This window comes from Sinocyclocheilus anshuiensis, unplaced genomic scaffold (assembly GCF_001515605.1).
Source record: "Sinocyclocheilus anshuiensis isolate Anshui unplaced genomic scaffold, SAMN03320099.WGS_v1.1 scaffold1318, whole genome shotgun sequence".
Taxonomy (NCBI): Eukaryota; Metazoa; Chordata; class Actinopteri; order Cypriniformes; family Cyprinidae; genus Sinocyclocheilus; species Sinocyclocheilus anshuiensis.
This window is the reverse complement of record NW_015557160.1, coordinates 416083-432631: the sequence shown is the minus strand read 5'-3', so window position 1 is coordinate 432631 and position 16549 is coordinate 416083. Positions and strand designations below refer to the sequence as shown.

The 16549-nt window shown below is 35.5% G+C and overlaps 3 protein-coding genes across 3 annotated transcripts in view; 2 read left to right on the top strand and 1 right to left on the bottom strand.

Moving 5' to 3' along the window:
• Positions 1 to 1295, bottom strand: part of LOC107678277 (interleukin-17 receptor A-like) — a 2908-nt gene extending 1613 nt beyond the window's left edge. The window contains exons 1-3 of the mRNA XM_016473488.1: positions 1239 to 1295; positions 1126 to 1150; positions 460 to 603 (exon numbers count right to left, since the gene is read on the bottom strand). Of these exons, the coding sequence (XP_016328974.1) occupies positions 460 to 603; positions 1126 to 1150; positions 1239 to 1295 (226 nt within the window). The remainder of the gene's footprint in view (positions 1 to 459; positions 604 to 1125; positions 1151 to 1238) is intronic.
• Positions 1296 to 4987: 3692 nt separating this feature from the next.
• Positions 4988 to 10243, top strand: LOC107678297 (troponin I, slow skeletal muscle-like). Its single transcript, XM_016473515.1, has 8 exons — positions 4988 to 5103; positions 7177 to 7208; positions 7329 to 7332; positions 7418 to 7459; positions 8041 to 8172; positions 8255 to 8344; positions 9020 to 9193; positions 9310 to 10243. The coding sequence occupies exons 2-8, from the start codon at positions 7198 to 7200 to the stop codon at positions 9394 to 9396; spliced, it is 540 nt and encodes a 179-aa protein (XP_016329001.1). The 5' UTR covers positions 4988 to 5103; positions 7177 to 7197; the 3' UTR covers positions 9397 to 10243.
• Positions 10244 to 11039: 796 nt separating this feature from the next.
• Positions 11040 to 12495, top strand: LOC107678298 (troponin I, slow skeletal muscle-like). The gene is made up of 7 exons (XM_016473516.1): positions 11040 to 11087; positions 11202 to 11205; positions 11287 to 11331; positions 11556 to 11687; positions 11932 to 12021; positions 12130 to 12303; positions 12409 to 12495. The coding sequence occupies exons 1-7, from the start codon at positions 11083 to 11085 to the stop codon at positions 12493 to 12495; spliced, it is 537 nt and encodes a 178-aa protein (XP_016329002.1). The 5' UTR covers positions 11040 to 11082.
• The last annotated feature ends 4054 nt before the right edge of the window (positions 12496 to 16549 follow it).

Sequence of the window (16549 nt, the reverse complement as noted above, 5' to 3'; positions counted from 1 at the left end):
AAACGAGGCATTTGTTGCATCCAGTGGGGACATACCCCACGACATGGCTGCAGCGTCAACAAAACTACAGTGAGACTAAAAGTTACGCCTTCTTTCTTTGCGTGAACATTTGGGTGGCGTTATGCAAATCTTCCCACATAGTGAGGTAGATATGTGGGGGCGTGTTAGAACGAGCCGTTTTAGGTAGGCGTGGCTGACTTTGAACTTTTATAAAGAATATCTCTTTGGATTTGAGACTTTAGTCTTTGCAACTTTACAGTTCTTCTTTATGCACCAAGAGCTTGTAACACTCCAAAGAGAAAGGAAAAATTTAAATCGCATCATATGACCCCTTTAAATAGATAATTATGCTGACCATCTGTACAGGTTCTGTCAAAAAGGCAATTTGATTGAAATGATTTGGTTATTTTTAAATATTATGGTCTTGTGCACATCTATATGTCATCATACTCGTCTTACCGTCAGGTAACTGTCTCCATGTAATAAATAGAACAGGTGCAAACTGTCCACTGTCATCCCTCTTGGCTGCTACCTTCGCAGTTACAATAGGAAACCCTGGGGCATCATACCTTGGCACCACCCAACCCTCATCTAAACAGTTACCTAAGACCGTCAAAGAAATATTTGACAAAGATATCTGGTTACACTTTACTTGAAGGGGTGTGCATAAGACTGACATGACACCTTCATAATCATGACATGACACCTACATAATCATGACATGACACATGTCATGAATATGAAGGCTTTTTTATGCATGTTTATGACAACTGTCATTAAGTGTCATTCGCTCAGTTATGTAATTTTTAATGCAAAGATGACATTGTTTGAGATGTCTTTGTTGTGGGCTATGGTTAGGGGTAAGGGTAGGGGTAGGGTTAGGTCAAATAATGCCATATTTGCATTAAAAATGACATAACTGAGCGAATGACACTTAATGACAGTTGTCATAAACATGCATAAAACCTCCTTCATATTCATGACATGTGTCATGTCATGATTATGAAGGTGTCATGTCAGTCTTATGCACACCCCTCCAAGTAAAGTGTTACCAGATATCTTTTATTCTGTCTTTAAAAACCTCATATTACTGTCAATTTAGAGAAGACATCAACTTATACTTGCCTACTTGAACCCTGCATTCTACTCCCTGTCAGAAAACAGCATAATGAAAAATTAAGTTTTTATATGAATAACATTAATGTTACTGGATTAAAGAGAATAAACAGCATCTTTACCTCTTGAGAACATTCCATCGGAGGGAGTTCAATGAGATGCAGGGGTGAGATTTTCATTATGATGCATGAAAGCATCAACAGAGAGAGAAAAATCGCACTCATGGTATTTAATATCTTCTCTGGTACTGCGACAGACATACACTGCTTTTTAAGTGACAGTGACAGATCATCGAACATCCTCTCACGGCTTTCTTAGATCCTATCTGTATTTAGAGGAAACCAGAAGTTCTGATAAAGGGGAGGAGAAGAGCCTGAAGCACACAAAGACATAAAGATTTCTCACGAACATTTTCTTTGTTATTCAAGTTTATCTTAAAATCAAATCCTGTATCTACACATTCAACTAAAAAAGTTTCTGTTCTCAGCCATTTGTCAAACTGTTAATACTAAGTTGGACATTAGACTCAAAGTTATAATAACAATTTGGTTTTGAGATGACCTACTTGTTGTAGGATGACCTACTTGACCTACTTCCACCAGTGAAACACAGAGCTAGATTAATTTAGGTTATACTTCACAATTTTAACAAGCAAAGTTCGACATTTAAACAACTCCATACACACACACACACACACACACACACACACACACATATAGTATTAATCTTCTATTCAGTAAAGATAAGAAGTGAAAGTGAAGACAACAGCAAAATACTGGCAAAAACAATAAAATAAAATACAGTTTTTAAAAAATGCTTACACAGTTTTTTTAAACTATATGGCTCCATTTCTCAAAACACAAAACCACAAAACACACACACAACATGCAAAACGTCACACATATCTTGCGAAAGCAAACACTTCATTCAAAACTATTTTAACTCTTCTAAAAATTTTATTTTTGCGTAGTAACTGTACACACAAACATAAAATAATTAGCCACATACACGCCAGACTACACACAGATGTGAAAAATGTAAAACACTACTCTTGTGTGTCTTTTGAGTGCAGTGGAGTGCACAGGAGTTTGTCATATCACTCACACATACATGCATATGCACGTATACACTGTATATACAGTATGCATGTACAACTGATGAATTTTACACATGCAACTGAACTGAACTGAATCAATACTGAACTGACTTGAGCTGTATAATGACACTATTGATTTGTTAGAGCTGCTTTACAGCAGAATTTGAATTTGATACTAATTGTGAAGCTGCTGTGAATCAATCTATATTTTATAAAGTGCTTTAGAAATAAAGTTGACTTTCTGACTTGGCTTGTATGCATATTCAATATATATATATATATATATATATATGTGTGTGTGTGTGTGTGTGTGTGTGTGTGTGTGTGTACTATATACACACACATAGTAAATCATACATACATATACTGTATGTATGTATAAGTGTTTTCAGACATAAAACATGGCTGTAGGTCATCAGTAAATAAGTGTGGCATTTAAATGGCAGTTTCCCAAATGAAACAAAAAGAACTGTTTGTTTTGAATGATGTGTGTAATGTAGAGAGTTTTGTGTTTAGAGTTTTGCAAAAAGTTTGTTTTACAATATCAAACTGAGTTTAAAGCACGTAATGTGCTTGTAGTTTTGCAGACTTGGTCTAAAGTTTAGGTATATGAGTGAATGGTTTCACTGAGTGGGCCTCAAGTAGGCCTACCACTTTTAGCGTCTAAGCAATTTGTAGAAAATTTATAAAAATCAATTCATTACCACTAGAGGGTGCATGTCAGTTCAAAGATTAATTAACAGGGTAATTTGAATCATTGTATAAGCAATATATATTTATTCTCTCTATCTCTGCAAACAGCAGTTGTGTCTTAGTAAGCTTTATTTTCACACAGAATTGTAACACCATTACCATCTTTGCAAGACTCCCCACAGAATCATGCTAGTTTTCATTACACTTTAAAAGAAGAGAACAGCGCCCTAACAAGCAAACTTCCACATTTAAACACTAAAATGACTTTGTGAGGTCTGCTGACACTGATATCTACTGCTACATGCCAGCAGTCAGCAGAGGATTTGAGAAGCTCTTGCAAAACCCTTGTCTCATTCTGTCACACAGTAAAAACTCTAGCACAATATCATCACTGGAAGCTGTAATTAATCGCATGCTGGGCCTACATGACATATCAGCATACAAAGGTCAGTATCCCTTAAATAAAATCTCATAAAAATACTTTCATGTCACATTGTCATTGAGCACTTTGCCATTATGTGTGAATAAGTTGATTTTTGTGGCCTAGAATGAGATTTAAGAGCACTATAATTATACGACCTTGTGTAAATTATAATTAAATCTGTCAGATTTTTAGGACGGTGCTGTCAGTCCCTTCTAAACAAATACACATGGCTGTCTGCCCTCACCCCATTTACACGGCACGCGGGCTCCATAGCCTTGAAGAACTCTGTTTTTATGGTCCTCAAACACAAGCACGCAAGTTAATGAAAAGGCCAGTTAACTTTAGCATTTATGAGGAGAACATTTTATTACAATTGTGGAGTTAACAAATCATATATGTCAACAAAATAAGCTTATATTGTGAATTAACAAAGTTACAGTGCAATTAAATTAAATTAAATTAAATTAAATTAAATTAAATTAAATTAAACACTTTACAATGAGGTCCCATTAGATAACATTGGTTAATGCATTTACTAACAGTGAGCAATATAATTGTTACAGTATTTATTAATCTTTGTTGACATTGGTTAATAAAAATACAACTGTCCATTAAATAATATTAATTGATACTTTTGATTTTAATAATGTTAATTTTTCATTGTTAGTTCATGTTAATTGATGTAGTTAACTAATGTTAACAAGTGAAACCTTATAAGTGTTATCAATTACATTTATTTCCTAATGCAGAAGTGTTTGTTCTATCAGGTAAAACAAAATGAACAAATCTCTAAATAAATCTTTAAAATGTTCATTACTGGAAGTGTTATTTTAGTATTATTTATGTACTATTATAGGTATTATTAATATTTTGAATTAGCTTATTTTAATTTTTGTCAGTTTTCATTGTAATAGGCCTATTATTTTAAGTTTTGGTAATTTTGCTATGTGCTTTTGCCATTTGAATTATTTCCTTCTTTTTAAATCTTACTGTTTAAATTTTATTTATTTTTATTTCAGTTTTAGTTCACTTTAAATTTTTATTTATTTCTAGTTAATAACTTTACTGTTTCAACTTAAACTTGTTTCAGTTAGTTGACAAAGCAACATTAAACAAAAACAAAAACAAAAAAAGAAATAAAATTTAAAAAATGTAATCGAATATTTAGATTTTATTTTATTTCAGTTTTATTTCAATTAACAAAAATGTTTTTTTAATCGTTTTAGTTTTAGTTAAGTTGCTACTTTATTAGTATAACAGAGAGAATTGAAGTAAGATGATAAGATGAGTTAAAAGATGAGTTAAATGTATAAGGAATTGTTTGATCTGTTTGTTATTTTTATGGGTGTGAGTGAATTTTTTTATTATGATTTTTTGACTAGGATTTTCTTTCTTTTTTTTTTTTTTAAAGCAAGGAAATAAGTTAATGCAACTTTATTGTGTTATCCTTGACAAGAAAGTTGTAACAGTGTATTGCTACTTTTTGTGTCAGATAAACTCAAACTCAAGTGCATGACCTTTGCACTAGTGTGTGTCATTTGGAAATGTTTATGTCCCTGTCCTGGATGACAAACACACTCCGTTGAGGAAGGTGGAGAACAAATTGCCCAGATATTTGCACACGCGAGTACAAGAGACGTAACGGGGGTCTATTTTAGTGAGCCATTCACAAGCAGGATTCAACCCATAAATCCTTCATGAAAAACATATAACATTTATTCTTCTTCGACGCCACCACACAACTCGTCTTGTCCTGATTGCCTCCTAGTTCAAGGTAAGTCCTACAAGATATCACATTCACAGCACCAAGTTTAATGGACCCACACATGCTGTCATACATACTTAAGGATATTGAGTTTACTGCTAAACATTTGTTGAGGGGATTTGTACTGTATAGTCTGTTTATCGCTTGTAGATTTACAGCACACATTTGGACTTTAGAGATAATCATAAGCACACCTTCACTGTTGGAGGATGAATGCATATACATCCTACAGTCTCCCGTGTCATGGCCGCGGCTCCCCGCAGGGATTAGCAAACGCCACACGGCTTTATTTCTGTAACAAGCCACTTGTGTCAACTTTGTGTTGAATGTATGTTATGAAATACTGTAGCTGTTTCATAGCTAGCTTAGACATGGAGAAGTGTGGATACAAGATCCAGCGTTCTTGATTTAGCCAGAGATTTGGCTCGCAGAACCAATTAGACTATGAAGAGTTCTCAGATGGTTTGTCTTGCACTTAAGCACTCAAATTGGAGAAAAAAAAAATTGTCGTATAATTTGCTCTGGCGAGTGAACAAGAAAACACCTCTGAACTTGTGGCTAGTTTTTGATTGAACTCTTGAACGAGTACTTTCTAAATTTGCATTCCTAAATTTTTAAGTAGGAATTGTATGTTGGAAATCAAAAGCATAAAAATGTGAACATCATTTAACATTTTTTCTTATTAGCATAAAAGACTCACTATACCCAGATCATTTCGTTCAAAATATATTTTCCAAAACTTGAGTTCTGGCCAGGATCCGTATAAAAAGCATTAGCATCCAGTGTAGTGAGTTCAAGGCTAGAGCTTGAAACTGGGCCATATGAAAGGATGGCAGCAATGTTCAAATTTAGCCAGGCTGGGAACACTAACAAGCATGTGCTTTATCAGGCACAATAGGTTCGAATGCAATGAATAGGTATGGATAGAGTCTTCTAGAGCCAGTCTTCTTTGTATACAAGGGCCATTAAATTTAAAATGAAATTTTCCTGTACAATGGGACTCGCCCACCTTTCAAATACTTGGCACTCATCACTTTTCCAGACTATGTTCTATGTGTGGACGGTAAGCATGTTTCCTAGCAACGCAAATCTGATGCACAGATTCATCCACACTGAATGATATCATCACCTAAAAGACATTGAGGATCACATACATGGACATCCATCCATCACCTTTGTTATTGTGACTAAGTTGGAAAATGGAACATATAATGTGATCACATATGTGATGTCCTTTTAAACACTTTATATGTTTTTAAATCATTTTAAAAATAATTATTAAAGGGGTCATATGATGTTGCTAAAAAGAACATTATTTAGTGTATTTGGTGTAATGAAATGTGTTTATGCGGTTTAAGGTTCAAAAAACACATTATTTTCCACATTTTCATTTTCATTTTGCAACTTATAAAGCGTTAAAATTTGCATGCAATTTACATATTAAGACTACTGTTGGAAATGGCAAATGTAAATTATATAATTTAATTTTCATTTTACTTTTGCACCAAACTTTGCACGTATGGGTAATGGAAAATGTAAATTTAAATACAGAAATACAATGCCATTTTGAATATTGCGTTGCCATTTTGAATATTGCATTGCCATTTTGCATATTGCATTGCCATTTTGCATATAGCATTTTAAATTGAATGTCGCTACCTATATGCTTCCATACGGATCAGCTCCAGGCATGACGAAGCAGATATCGTCCTCTTTTGGAAGGCCAAACAAAATAGTTTCACACAGCGTCTTCACGACATGGCTGTAGCGTCAACAATACTACAGCGAGAATAAAAGTTACGCCTTCTTTCTTTGCGTGAACATTTGGGTGGCGTTATGCAAATCTTCCCACATCATGACGTAGACATGTGGGGGCATGTTAGAACGAGTCGTTTTAGGAGGGTGTGGCTGACTCTTAACTTTTATAAAGAATATCTCTTTGGATATCTCTTTATCTCTTTGAGACTTTAGTCTTTGCAACTTTACAGATCTTCTTTATGCACCAAGAGCTTGTAACACTCCAAAGAAAAAGGAAAAATTGAAATCGCATCATATGACCCCTTTAAACATTTTCCTTTTCAGCGTCCATACAGAGAAATAACCATGTCTGAAGGGTAAGTACTTTGACAGCCTTATTATTAAAATTGTAGAGTGGATCTATTGATCTCATTCGATAATCTATTTTGGGGTTTCTTTTTTTCCTTATCGCTTTGCTCTGTGCTTCGTCATTGTAGACCGGTAAGTTTTGGCAAGATATACCATAATCCATAAATTATTCAAGAATAATTTGGAGAGATTAAACATGACTTGTATTGTTTTTCAGAAACAAACAAAGTATACTGCCACAAGGCGGCTGCTCTTAAAAGTAAGTTGTCTGTTTGTTTTTTAATAAAATACACTACTGTTTAGTCAGTTAGTAAGGGGTTAGTAAGTTTTTTCTTGAAAGAAATTAAATGATTAATGTTAAGAAATTAATACTTTTATTCAGCAAGGATGCATAAAATATTAAGCAGCACAACTGTTTTGACACTGATAATGATAATAAATGTTTCTTGAGCAGAAAATCAGCATATTAGAATGATTTCTGAAGGATCATGTGACACTCAAGACTGGAGTAATGATGCTGAAAATTCAGCTTTGCATCACAGGAATAAATTACATTTTAAAATATACAGTATTAAAATAGAAAACAAATAATATTTCACAATATTACTGTTTTTACTGTATTTTTGATAACCAAAACTTTCAACCGTTTATAATTTTTAAGTAATACTGATGTGGTAGTGAACATATGCACATATTAAATTTCTGTAAAATAATGAAAGGCAAGACTAGAATCCACAACGAAAAGGATGGCTGTGTTAGCAGTGTGCTGTGCAATGCAATGCTAAACTATGTGCTAATCTGCTGGAACTTTATAGTCACATCAGTGCTGTTACATTACAGAGCAAATTATTGAAGGCGGCCACATCTATGCTGGCAGCTGAAATAGAGCAGAACAAAAGAGAGAGGGAGGATGCTCTTAATGAGAGGGTTCCTCCTCTCAACCTATCTGGTCTGTCTGCAAAGGAGCTCCAGGTATTTTCATGAATAAATATTTCTGCACCAGCAACATGCAGAAATAAATATACAGAATGTCTTTAATGGTTTTTTTTTTCAGGAACTATGCAAAGAGCTTCACCGCAAGATTGATATCGTTGATGAGGCTTGTTATGATCTTGAAATGAAAGTGGCTAAAAATGAAAAAGAGGTATGGTTTTGTGTTGATGCATCACTTTTTGAAAGACAAACAAAAGATTAAGTAGTAGTTTATTCATGAATACATATGTTAACAAGTGATCCCGCAGTTCTAGTAAATAAAGCATGTCATTAGTATTCGAACTGGGATTCAAACCCGTAACCTCACTGTTGTTAGTGACATTAACGATGATAGGGTTATGGGTTTTAATCGCAGGGAACATGAAAATAATTAATTGTCTTTCAAACAGTGATAATTTAGTATTATTTATATACTCTTACAGTATTTATCAGTATTTTGAATTAGCTTTTATTTTTATATATTTGTTTGTTTGTTTTTTGTTTTAATTTTAGTTTAAGTTTTGGTAATTTTATGTTCTTTTGCCAATTATTATTATTATTATTATTATAATCTTTAATTTATTTTGATTTCAGTTTTTGTAATTTTAGCATTTTTCACTTAAACTTATTTATTTCAGTTAGTTGCGGAGGCAACATTTCTAGTTTAGATTTAAGCTTTTTAAGTTTAAGTTAGTTTTTTATGTAATATTTTTTCTCTAATTTATTATTTATTTATTTATTATTATTATTATTATTTTTACAACACTGCTCTCAAATGAATAAAATGCAAAACTGACATCTGACAAACAATTGTTTCACAAGTTACCATCATTGTGGTCCATTTCAGATCCAGTCCTTGACCCAGAAGATTTGGGAAATGAAGGGTACAAAGCAACGAACCAAACTGAAGAAGGTTAAGAAGTCACATGATGCCAAGCTCGATGCGCTGACTGAATTTAAAATGTCAGCAAAGTCAGATTTCAAAGCCAACCTGAAGACAGTAAAGAAAGAAGATGAGAAGGTAATGCATTCTATCTCTGTTTTTTAGTCTTTTGGCATTATATTTTCATTCATTTGTCATTTAAATAAATCAAAGCTCATTCTAAACCTATTTTTATCTATTTGTCCCATTGATAGAAAGAAGAGGTGACTGACTGGCGTAAGAATGTGGAGGCCATGTCTGGAATGGAGGGCAGGAAGAAGCTGTTTGATGCTGGACAGTAAAAAAAAGTTACAAAGTAAACTTGCCACTTGACATCCAACACATTTATTACCTGTGTTGCTGTAAAAAACAACAAAAAACCTGTGTTGCTGTACTTCTCAGACTCTGTAGCAATAAATGTGTACCAAGATGAGAAGGCTTCCAATATACACAGTTTGAAGCAAGAAAATCTAAAACATACAAATATGATGTCTTGTGACTAATAATGTCAATTAAGCACACAAAAACTGTTTATAATGTTCATAGGTTTAAGTGTTTTTGTAGGTGACCTTAGGACTTAGCGTGTCTTTACCAGCTGTCCTTTACTGCAATTTATGGACAGTCGATACAAATGTGTCTACATCTGAATCTAAATTTGATATTTTGTATATGAAATGTTAAATACATAATATATGCATGAGAGCTATAATGAGACTGGAAGTGAATTGTATGCAATGTTGTGAAATAGTGCTGTTCAGGAATAAAAGATGTCAGATATTGTGTAATACGTTCTACACTACTGGAAGTAAAAATTTCAATGTAATGGCATTCCAAAATTAAATGACCCCATGCGACAAAGAAACGTGTTGTGTCACCATGCAGTTTCCTTGTAAAACAAATACTGTCCTTGAAATGCATTGCTGCACTTGGTTGTGTACCTTGCAAGTGCATAACTGGTTTTAAGTTACCACATGCTGTGTGCATATTTACCCAAATTCAATGTAGCGATGTTATCCTTTATTTGTATCTCACACTCTACGGAAACCCTTTGGGAACCTACTGGAAATGTAAACAAGATTGTACGAGTATAAAACGTGACGAGACAACACATACCCTTCATATCTTCATGTTGTTCCATATTAAACTGTTGACTGAAGTTATTCGACTTTCATTATTGATTCATTCAAGCTAACTAGGCTCTGTAGATGTTTTCAGAGCTGCAGTAGAGGTCATACGGTTACTGGCCGAGCAAAGCCTCTTCTGCCTTGTAGGGTCAAACAATGGGAAATGAAGAGTGACTGGCAGTGGACAATGTGTGCAATTGTGTTTTGATGGTGCTGAGTAAAATGAGCCTCAGGGTGAAAGGCTTCAGTCTATTTTAGTGAGCCACTCAGAGGAGGCCAAAGATTTCATAAAATTTGCCTGGGTTTTCTTGTGCACTGACATTGTCACACTCTCATTTCCTTGGCGTGGTCTTTGGAGGAACAGGTATGAACTATTTGGCACCGCTAACTGTAAAAACAATGCAATTAATTGCTCTAAAACTAACAAAATTACCCATGAGATATAACTGCTGATATCAGATTAATGCGTATAGCATAGCTCAGATAGTTTGGTCTTTAAAAACTTTGATGAGACATGGCTGGTTACATTGTTGAGATCTCTTCTTAAGCCGTAGGATATTAAAGCAAAATTCTCAATTTGCACCTCATTTAGTCTCATTGCTCTCTAGGAGAAACATTTGAGATGTTCTTTTTTCTTGAGGGCTTTCTGATGCTGGTTCATCATCAGAAACATATTACTGTGTAATGCTGAGGAGGGGTGCTAAAAAATTTATAATGCATACTGCTTATGAAGTGAATTATGATTTTTAGATATGTATTCCGTAATAATAATTGTGCTTATCAGTCACCAATCTTTATGTTTCCGATTTTGACTAGTGATTTGCACCAGATTAGTTATAAAAAGGAAGTACTTAGAAGCTCACAATGTCGTAAGTATTCAGTCTTTTAAGTTGTTAATATCTATATCTGCTATCTTGTTGTAAATGTATGTTCAGAACATGCCTATTTTATTTCTTTTCATAAACTGAAAATTGCCAATTTAGACAGGTAAGTAGATTTTATTGCTTTAAATTTTTGTATATGGCAAAATAATTTTTTTTTTAAACAAAATTTGTTTGATTCTTGCAGCAACCCAAACCTAAGATTTCGGCATCCAGGAGGTTGTTCTTAAAGGTATTCAAGATTCAAGATTTGTATTTCTCACGTACACAGTTATATAGAGAGTACATAACCAGCAGTGAAATATAAATCAGGTCCGCTTCATAGACTGTGCAATAATTTTATAAAGTATATAACAAGAAATAAACCGAGGCATTTGGTTCTCTTTGTTTTACAGAGAAGATATAATTAATAAAGATGGTGCATTTACCAATACCTTCTGACATGTTTTGCTTCAGACAAAGCTGCTGAAGAAGGCAACATCTATGCTTGTGAATGAAAAAGAGGAGAAGCAGAGGGAGAGAGAGACCACATTGTGCGAGAGAGTGCCACCTCTACAGCTGTCCTGTCTGTCTGTTCAAGAGCTTCAGGTAAACCTCATTTAAAATGATGCTTTTTAAAATAATATTTTTTAATTAGATGAAAATATATAAATGTAATTATCTATATATATAATTTAAATATGTATTAATTTTTTTAATTATTAGTAAAGACAATCTGTATGCAACATAACTAATGTTGGAAAATGTAAAGTAGTTTCAGTGACTTCATCTGCTAGAAATAGCATTGACAAAAATTTTGTAGTTTCCTTTTGATTCAATCATTTGTTTTCAGACTCTCTACAGAGAACTGCATCAAAAGACTGATGTTGTAGATGAAGAGAGGTACGACATCTCCGTCAAGGTGGCCAAAAATGAAAAGGAGGTACTACTCCATCAGGGGAGTCACCTTTTATCTTATTAGATTCAATGGAAATACACTGGATTTAACTTTATGTTGATCCACCATAATAAATGCAAGCGTCTGCTTCAGACTGCAGATTTGAACATCAAGATTACCGAACTTAGAGGTAAAATGAAGAGACCTGCACTGAAGAGGGTGAAGATCTCAGCCGATGCCATGTTGGGTGCTCTTCTGGGCTCCAGGGTCAAAGAGTCTGTGGATTTCAAAGCCAACCTTAAGACAGTCAAGAAAGAAGAGGAGAAGGTCATGTGACATTTTAAGGGGGAAAAAATACAATTCTGAGTGGTAATGTATATGTATTTTTGAGCTATTTTAACACACCCCTGTTGTCACCTGTTACTCTCACAGAAAGAAGAAGTGACTGACTGGCGAAAGAATGTGGAGGCCATGTCTGGAATGGAGGGCAGGAAGAAGCTGTTTGATGCGGGACAATAGAGGATGAATTAAAAAAGATTTTATGGTTTGTTTTTCAATGATCTTTTGGTTAAGAATGTCTTACTTCAATTATTTTATCTAGACTTTAAGCACTGAATTTTATTTGTTTTCTTACAGGTGACAACTACACCAGAATTCAAAAACTTCTTAAATTGAATGTATAAATCAATGCAAGTTCATATAATACATATATCCTACTTTAATAATAGCTTAGGATTATAGTTTAATATTTTATTTTAGTTAAAAAATAAACTGCATATATAAATTATTTAGACAAGAAGACAGTGCCTCAAACTTACTTGATGTCTACTTGATTGTTTCTGTGATGTTGAGCCCATTTTCTGTCTTAAAAATAAAAACAGATCAAAAAAGACTAAATATTTGGACCCTTACTTTAAAAAAATGCTAACTGCCTGAAGCTTAGGACTTAATATCCCAGTAGCCCCTTACTGCAGAGCACAAGATCCAGGGGGCATGGTTGGATCCAGATCCAACTCCTCCCACCTTACATATACCTAAACCTACCCGTCTCCACCCCCTGATCCCTAAAACCACCCATCTCCACCCCTAATACCCCGGGAATACCTTCAGTTGTTTTACATAAATCAACGATATTTGTAAATTTGTGGAACTTAAAAATAATAACAATACATGCACTTTAAAAGCTTTTCAAACTAAATCACTAATTTGTGTTATTAAAATGTACAAAAAAACTCTTCAGTAGACAAACTGAAATCCTGCCAGTCCCATTTCTGCAAAGTCAGACTAACAGACCTTGTGTCACAATACGCTGGAGCACGGGCACGAGAAAACAAGGAGAACAAGAGTCTTTTAATGATCCAATAGGGAGACACAGAGCACAAGGATGAAGACACACGGAGTTAACTGTATTCGGTCGGGTCTTCTGTCACAATCCACTGGAGCACGGGCACGAGGAAATGAGGAGAGGTGGAGATTTCACAGAACGAGAGTTTTTTAACACAGGGCAATCATGGGAACACAGGTGCATGGAATCATAAAGTAATCAAACTAAACAAGAACAGGAAAAATACCATAAAAGGAAACACAGGAAGAACTACAGAGGCGAAATGGGTCCAAAAGGCTGACATTTCGCCCCTTCCCGGAAGGTGCGTCCTCGCACCGTAGATACAACAGAGGGAGGGATGGGTGGGAATATATTCGTGAGTCTCCGGGCTCTCAGGGCTGCCCTCGGGGATTAGAGCCCACTCCTGGCTGGACTGGGAAACGGGAGCCCCCTCAGGGCTGGACGGGACCAGTGGGGATGAAGGAGAAAGGAGAGGGGGCAAGTCGACCTTCTCCAGGGGGTCGACCAACGGCGGCGGAGCAGGTGGTGGAGGAGCCCGAGGCGGAGACGGAGAGGCAACGAGCCAGAGGGATGCCAAGGATCCGGGGGGCCAGGGTGGAGCCGAGGGCTCTGGCGACCGAGGCGGAGATCCGGAGTGAATGAGGACCAAGGTGGAGCTGGTGGGAGGAAGGAGCCCAATGGAGCCGGTGGGATGGAGCGACGAGGTGCAGCCCGAGGAGCAGAGTCCTGAGGCGATGGTGGGTCAATGCCCGACCAAGGCGGAACCGGAGGGACGAGGGAGCCCGGTGGAGCTGGAAACACAGGACAATTACCAAACACAGGTGCACAGAATGACTAATGAATTAAACGAGGACAGGGACATGACCAAATAAAGGAACACAGGAACAGAAACAGGGGCAAAACATAACAAAACAGGCCCATGATCCTGACACCTTGATAGTGCGATGGACCTTTTTCACATTTCCGGGTTTCTCAGCAGCAGACGTCATCATAGTTGTGTAAACTTCTATAGCAGTGAATGGGGGACCACCACAAATATATTTTTTGCATTCCCATTTGCTCAAATAGCAAAAGAAAAACTCCGTGATAGTGTTTTCATGACTTTCACAAAAAGGAAAAAATATAGAGAGACTGATAATGGCAGTCAGTAGAGAGAACGATGTCAAATTTACCATCGCTCCCATAGACACTGAATTAGAAACACCCTCACATTAGTGTTAACTAGATTTGTCATTTGATGCAAAGGTTATATAATACAAAGTATAGTGTTATAAATGTATATGCATTTTTTTTTTAAATGTAAAAAAACTAAAAAATATAAAAAAACTTTGGAGTATTTACGATGCTGATGACCATTGAAACGCGTCATCACAGTCTTGTGAAAAGGGTCCATTGTACACTCTAATCAACTACAATTGCCATTTTTTCTCACAATTGTGAGCTTATGTTAAGCAATTCTGACTTTTTTCTCACAATTCTGTGTTCACATCTCACAATTCTGTTGTTTCCACCATGGAATAAAAAAATTGCAATTTATTATTTTTTTTTTTTTCAATTCTGAGTTTATATCTCGCAGTTCTGAAGGAAAAAAGTAAGAATTGTGAAATGAAACATTTTTCAAATTTACGAAGCGGAGTCCAGCCCGGGGTCGTCATATGTGGTTGCCGCAAGCCCGCCGACCGCTCTGTTCTCAAGCTCACCGGCCTCCTCTTACTCAGCCCGCCGGCCGTTCCTCACACTAGCCGCCGGCCTTCGCTCAATCTAGGCCGCATAAACACATTTCATTACACCAAATACACAAAATAATGTTCTTTTTAGCAACATCATATGACCCCTTTAAAAAAAAATTCTATGACATTTTTTGTTATATGACTTCTTTTTTTACATTTTTTCTAAAAGTCTATATCTCACAATTCTGAGAAAAAAAGTCAGATTGTGAGATATAATATCAGAATTGCGCAATTACATTTTTATTTTGTGGTGGAAAACTGTCACTCACATGAGATTGAAACAATAAGCAAACAACATTGATACAATGATCCAATCAATTCCTGATGGACAAAAATAGTCCCAGCCCACATTTTTTCTCATCACATGGATAAAAGTCACAAAAAAGATGAAGACTGTAACTGGACTACACACACACACACACTCACACACACAATGCTGTAGCTTGAATATAATTGCGCATGTAAACATGTTTAATGTAATTTTTTATTATATCCGTTTTTCTTGACGTCTTAAAGGGCCAGCTATAATTATATTTCCATCCAGAAAATATAATTAGTGTCATAATATGATTTTTTTTTAAAACAACAACTACACATTGCAGTTTTCATATGAACACCACACGCTCTCAGAAAAAAAAAAAAGGTGCAAAAGCTGTCACTGGGGCGGTACCTTTTCAAAAGATTTACCTTTAACGAGTCCATATTGGGACCTTAAAAGAACATATTAGTACCTAAAGTGTATATATTTGTACCTAAAAGGTACCGCCCCAGTGACAGCTTTTGTAATTTTTTATCTGAGAGTGTACAAAGCCATTTAAAGACAAGGACTTCTTGCATTTGGCATCCCATCATCTGGCCATAATGCCTAAAAATAAATCCAGGACCAATGGCAGGTGGTAATTCATTACATATCTCTTGGAGTATCACCTCTCAGGGAGAATGAGGTGTGACGAGGGCAGCTCACATTACAACAAAACAGTGCTTCCACCTGCTCACTGTCCTCTAAACCCAAGAAATAATTTATACCACATCGCCTCCTGCCAGCTATTGGTCGTTTAATGTGCATGGAAATTATCACGTTCATGAGATAGCTGTCATGGCATAACATCATATCGCAATTAACTGGAATAAACATGGAAACAATTTGATATTTGTTATTTCCACTGCCTCTCTTTTCTCTCTTTTTTATTGTTGTCTGACATCTTATCCTTTCCGTTTTTCATAGATAATGTTTTTAATATGAGTACAGATTAGTTGTACCATAATAAGTGCTAAATGCTTATACCAGTTTGCCTTATTTACTTTTATAGACTGTCATTTCCACACAAATGTATTTCTGTTATGGCTAGCATCACCTTTAGACCTTTGAACTGGTCATCAATATGGTTTTGGCCACAAAAAGAGGCATTCAAACCCGTCTATACTGCATAACTGCATGTCTCTGTCCAAATGAAAGTTTTACTACGCTAGTTTACTGTGTGAACAGTAAATGTCAGAA

Bases quoted from the DNA above. Each gene is read 5' to 3' on its own strand.
- LOC107678297 (XM_016473515.1), top strand. The intron at 8,173-8,254 runs GTATTTTCATGA...TTTTTTTTTCAG, and splicing joins TGTCTGCAAAGGAGCTCCAG to GAACTATGCAAAGAGCTTCA. The intron at 8,345-9,019 runs GTATGGTTTTGT...GGTCCATTTCAG, and splicing joins TGGCTAAAAATGAAAAAGAG to ATCCAGTCCTTGACCCAGAA.
- LOC107678298 (XM_016473516.1), top strand. The intron at 11,688-11,931 runs GTAAACCTCATT...ATTTGTTTTCAG, and splicing joins TGTCTGTTCAAGAGCTTCAG to ACTCTCTACAGAGAACTGCA. The intron at 12,022-12,129 runs GTACTACTCCAT...CGTCTGCTTCAG, and splicing joins TGGCCAAAAATGAAAAGGAG to ACTGCAGATTTGAACATCAA.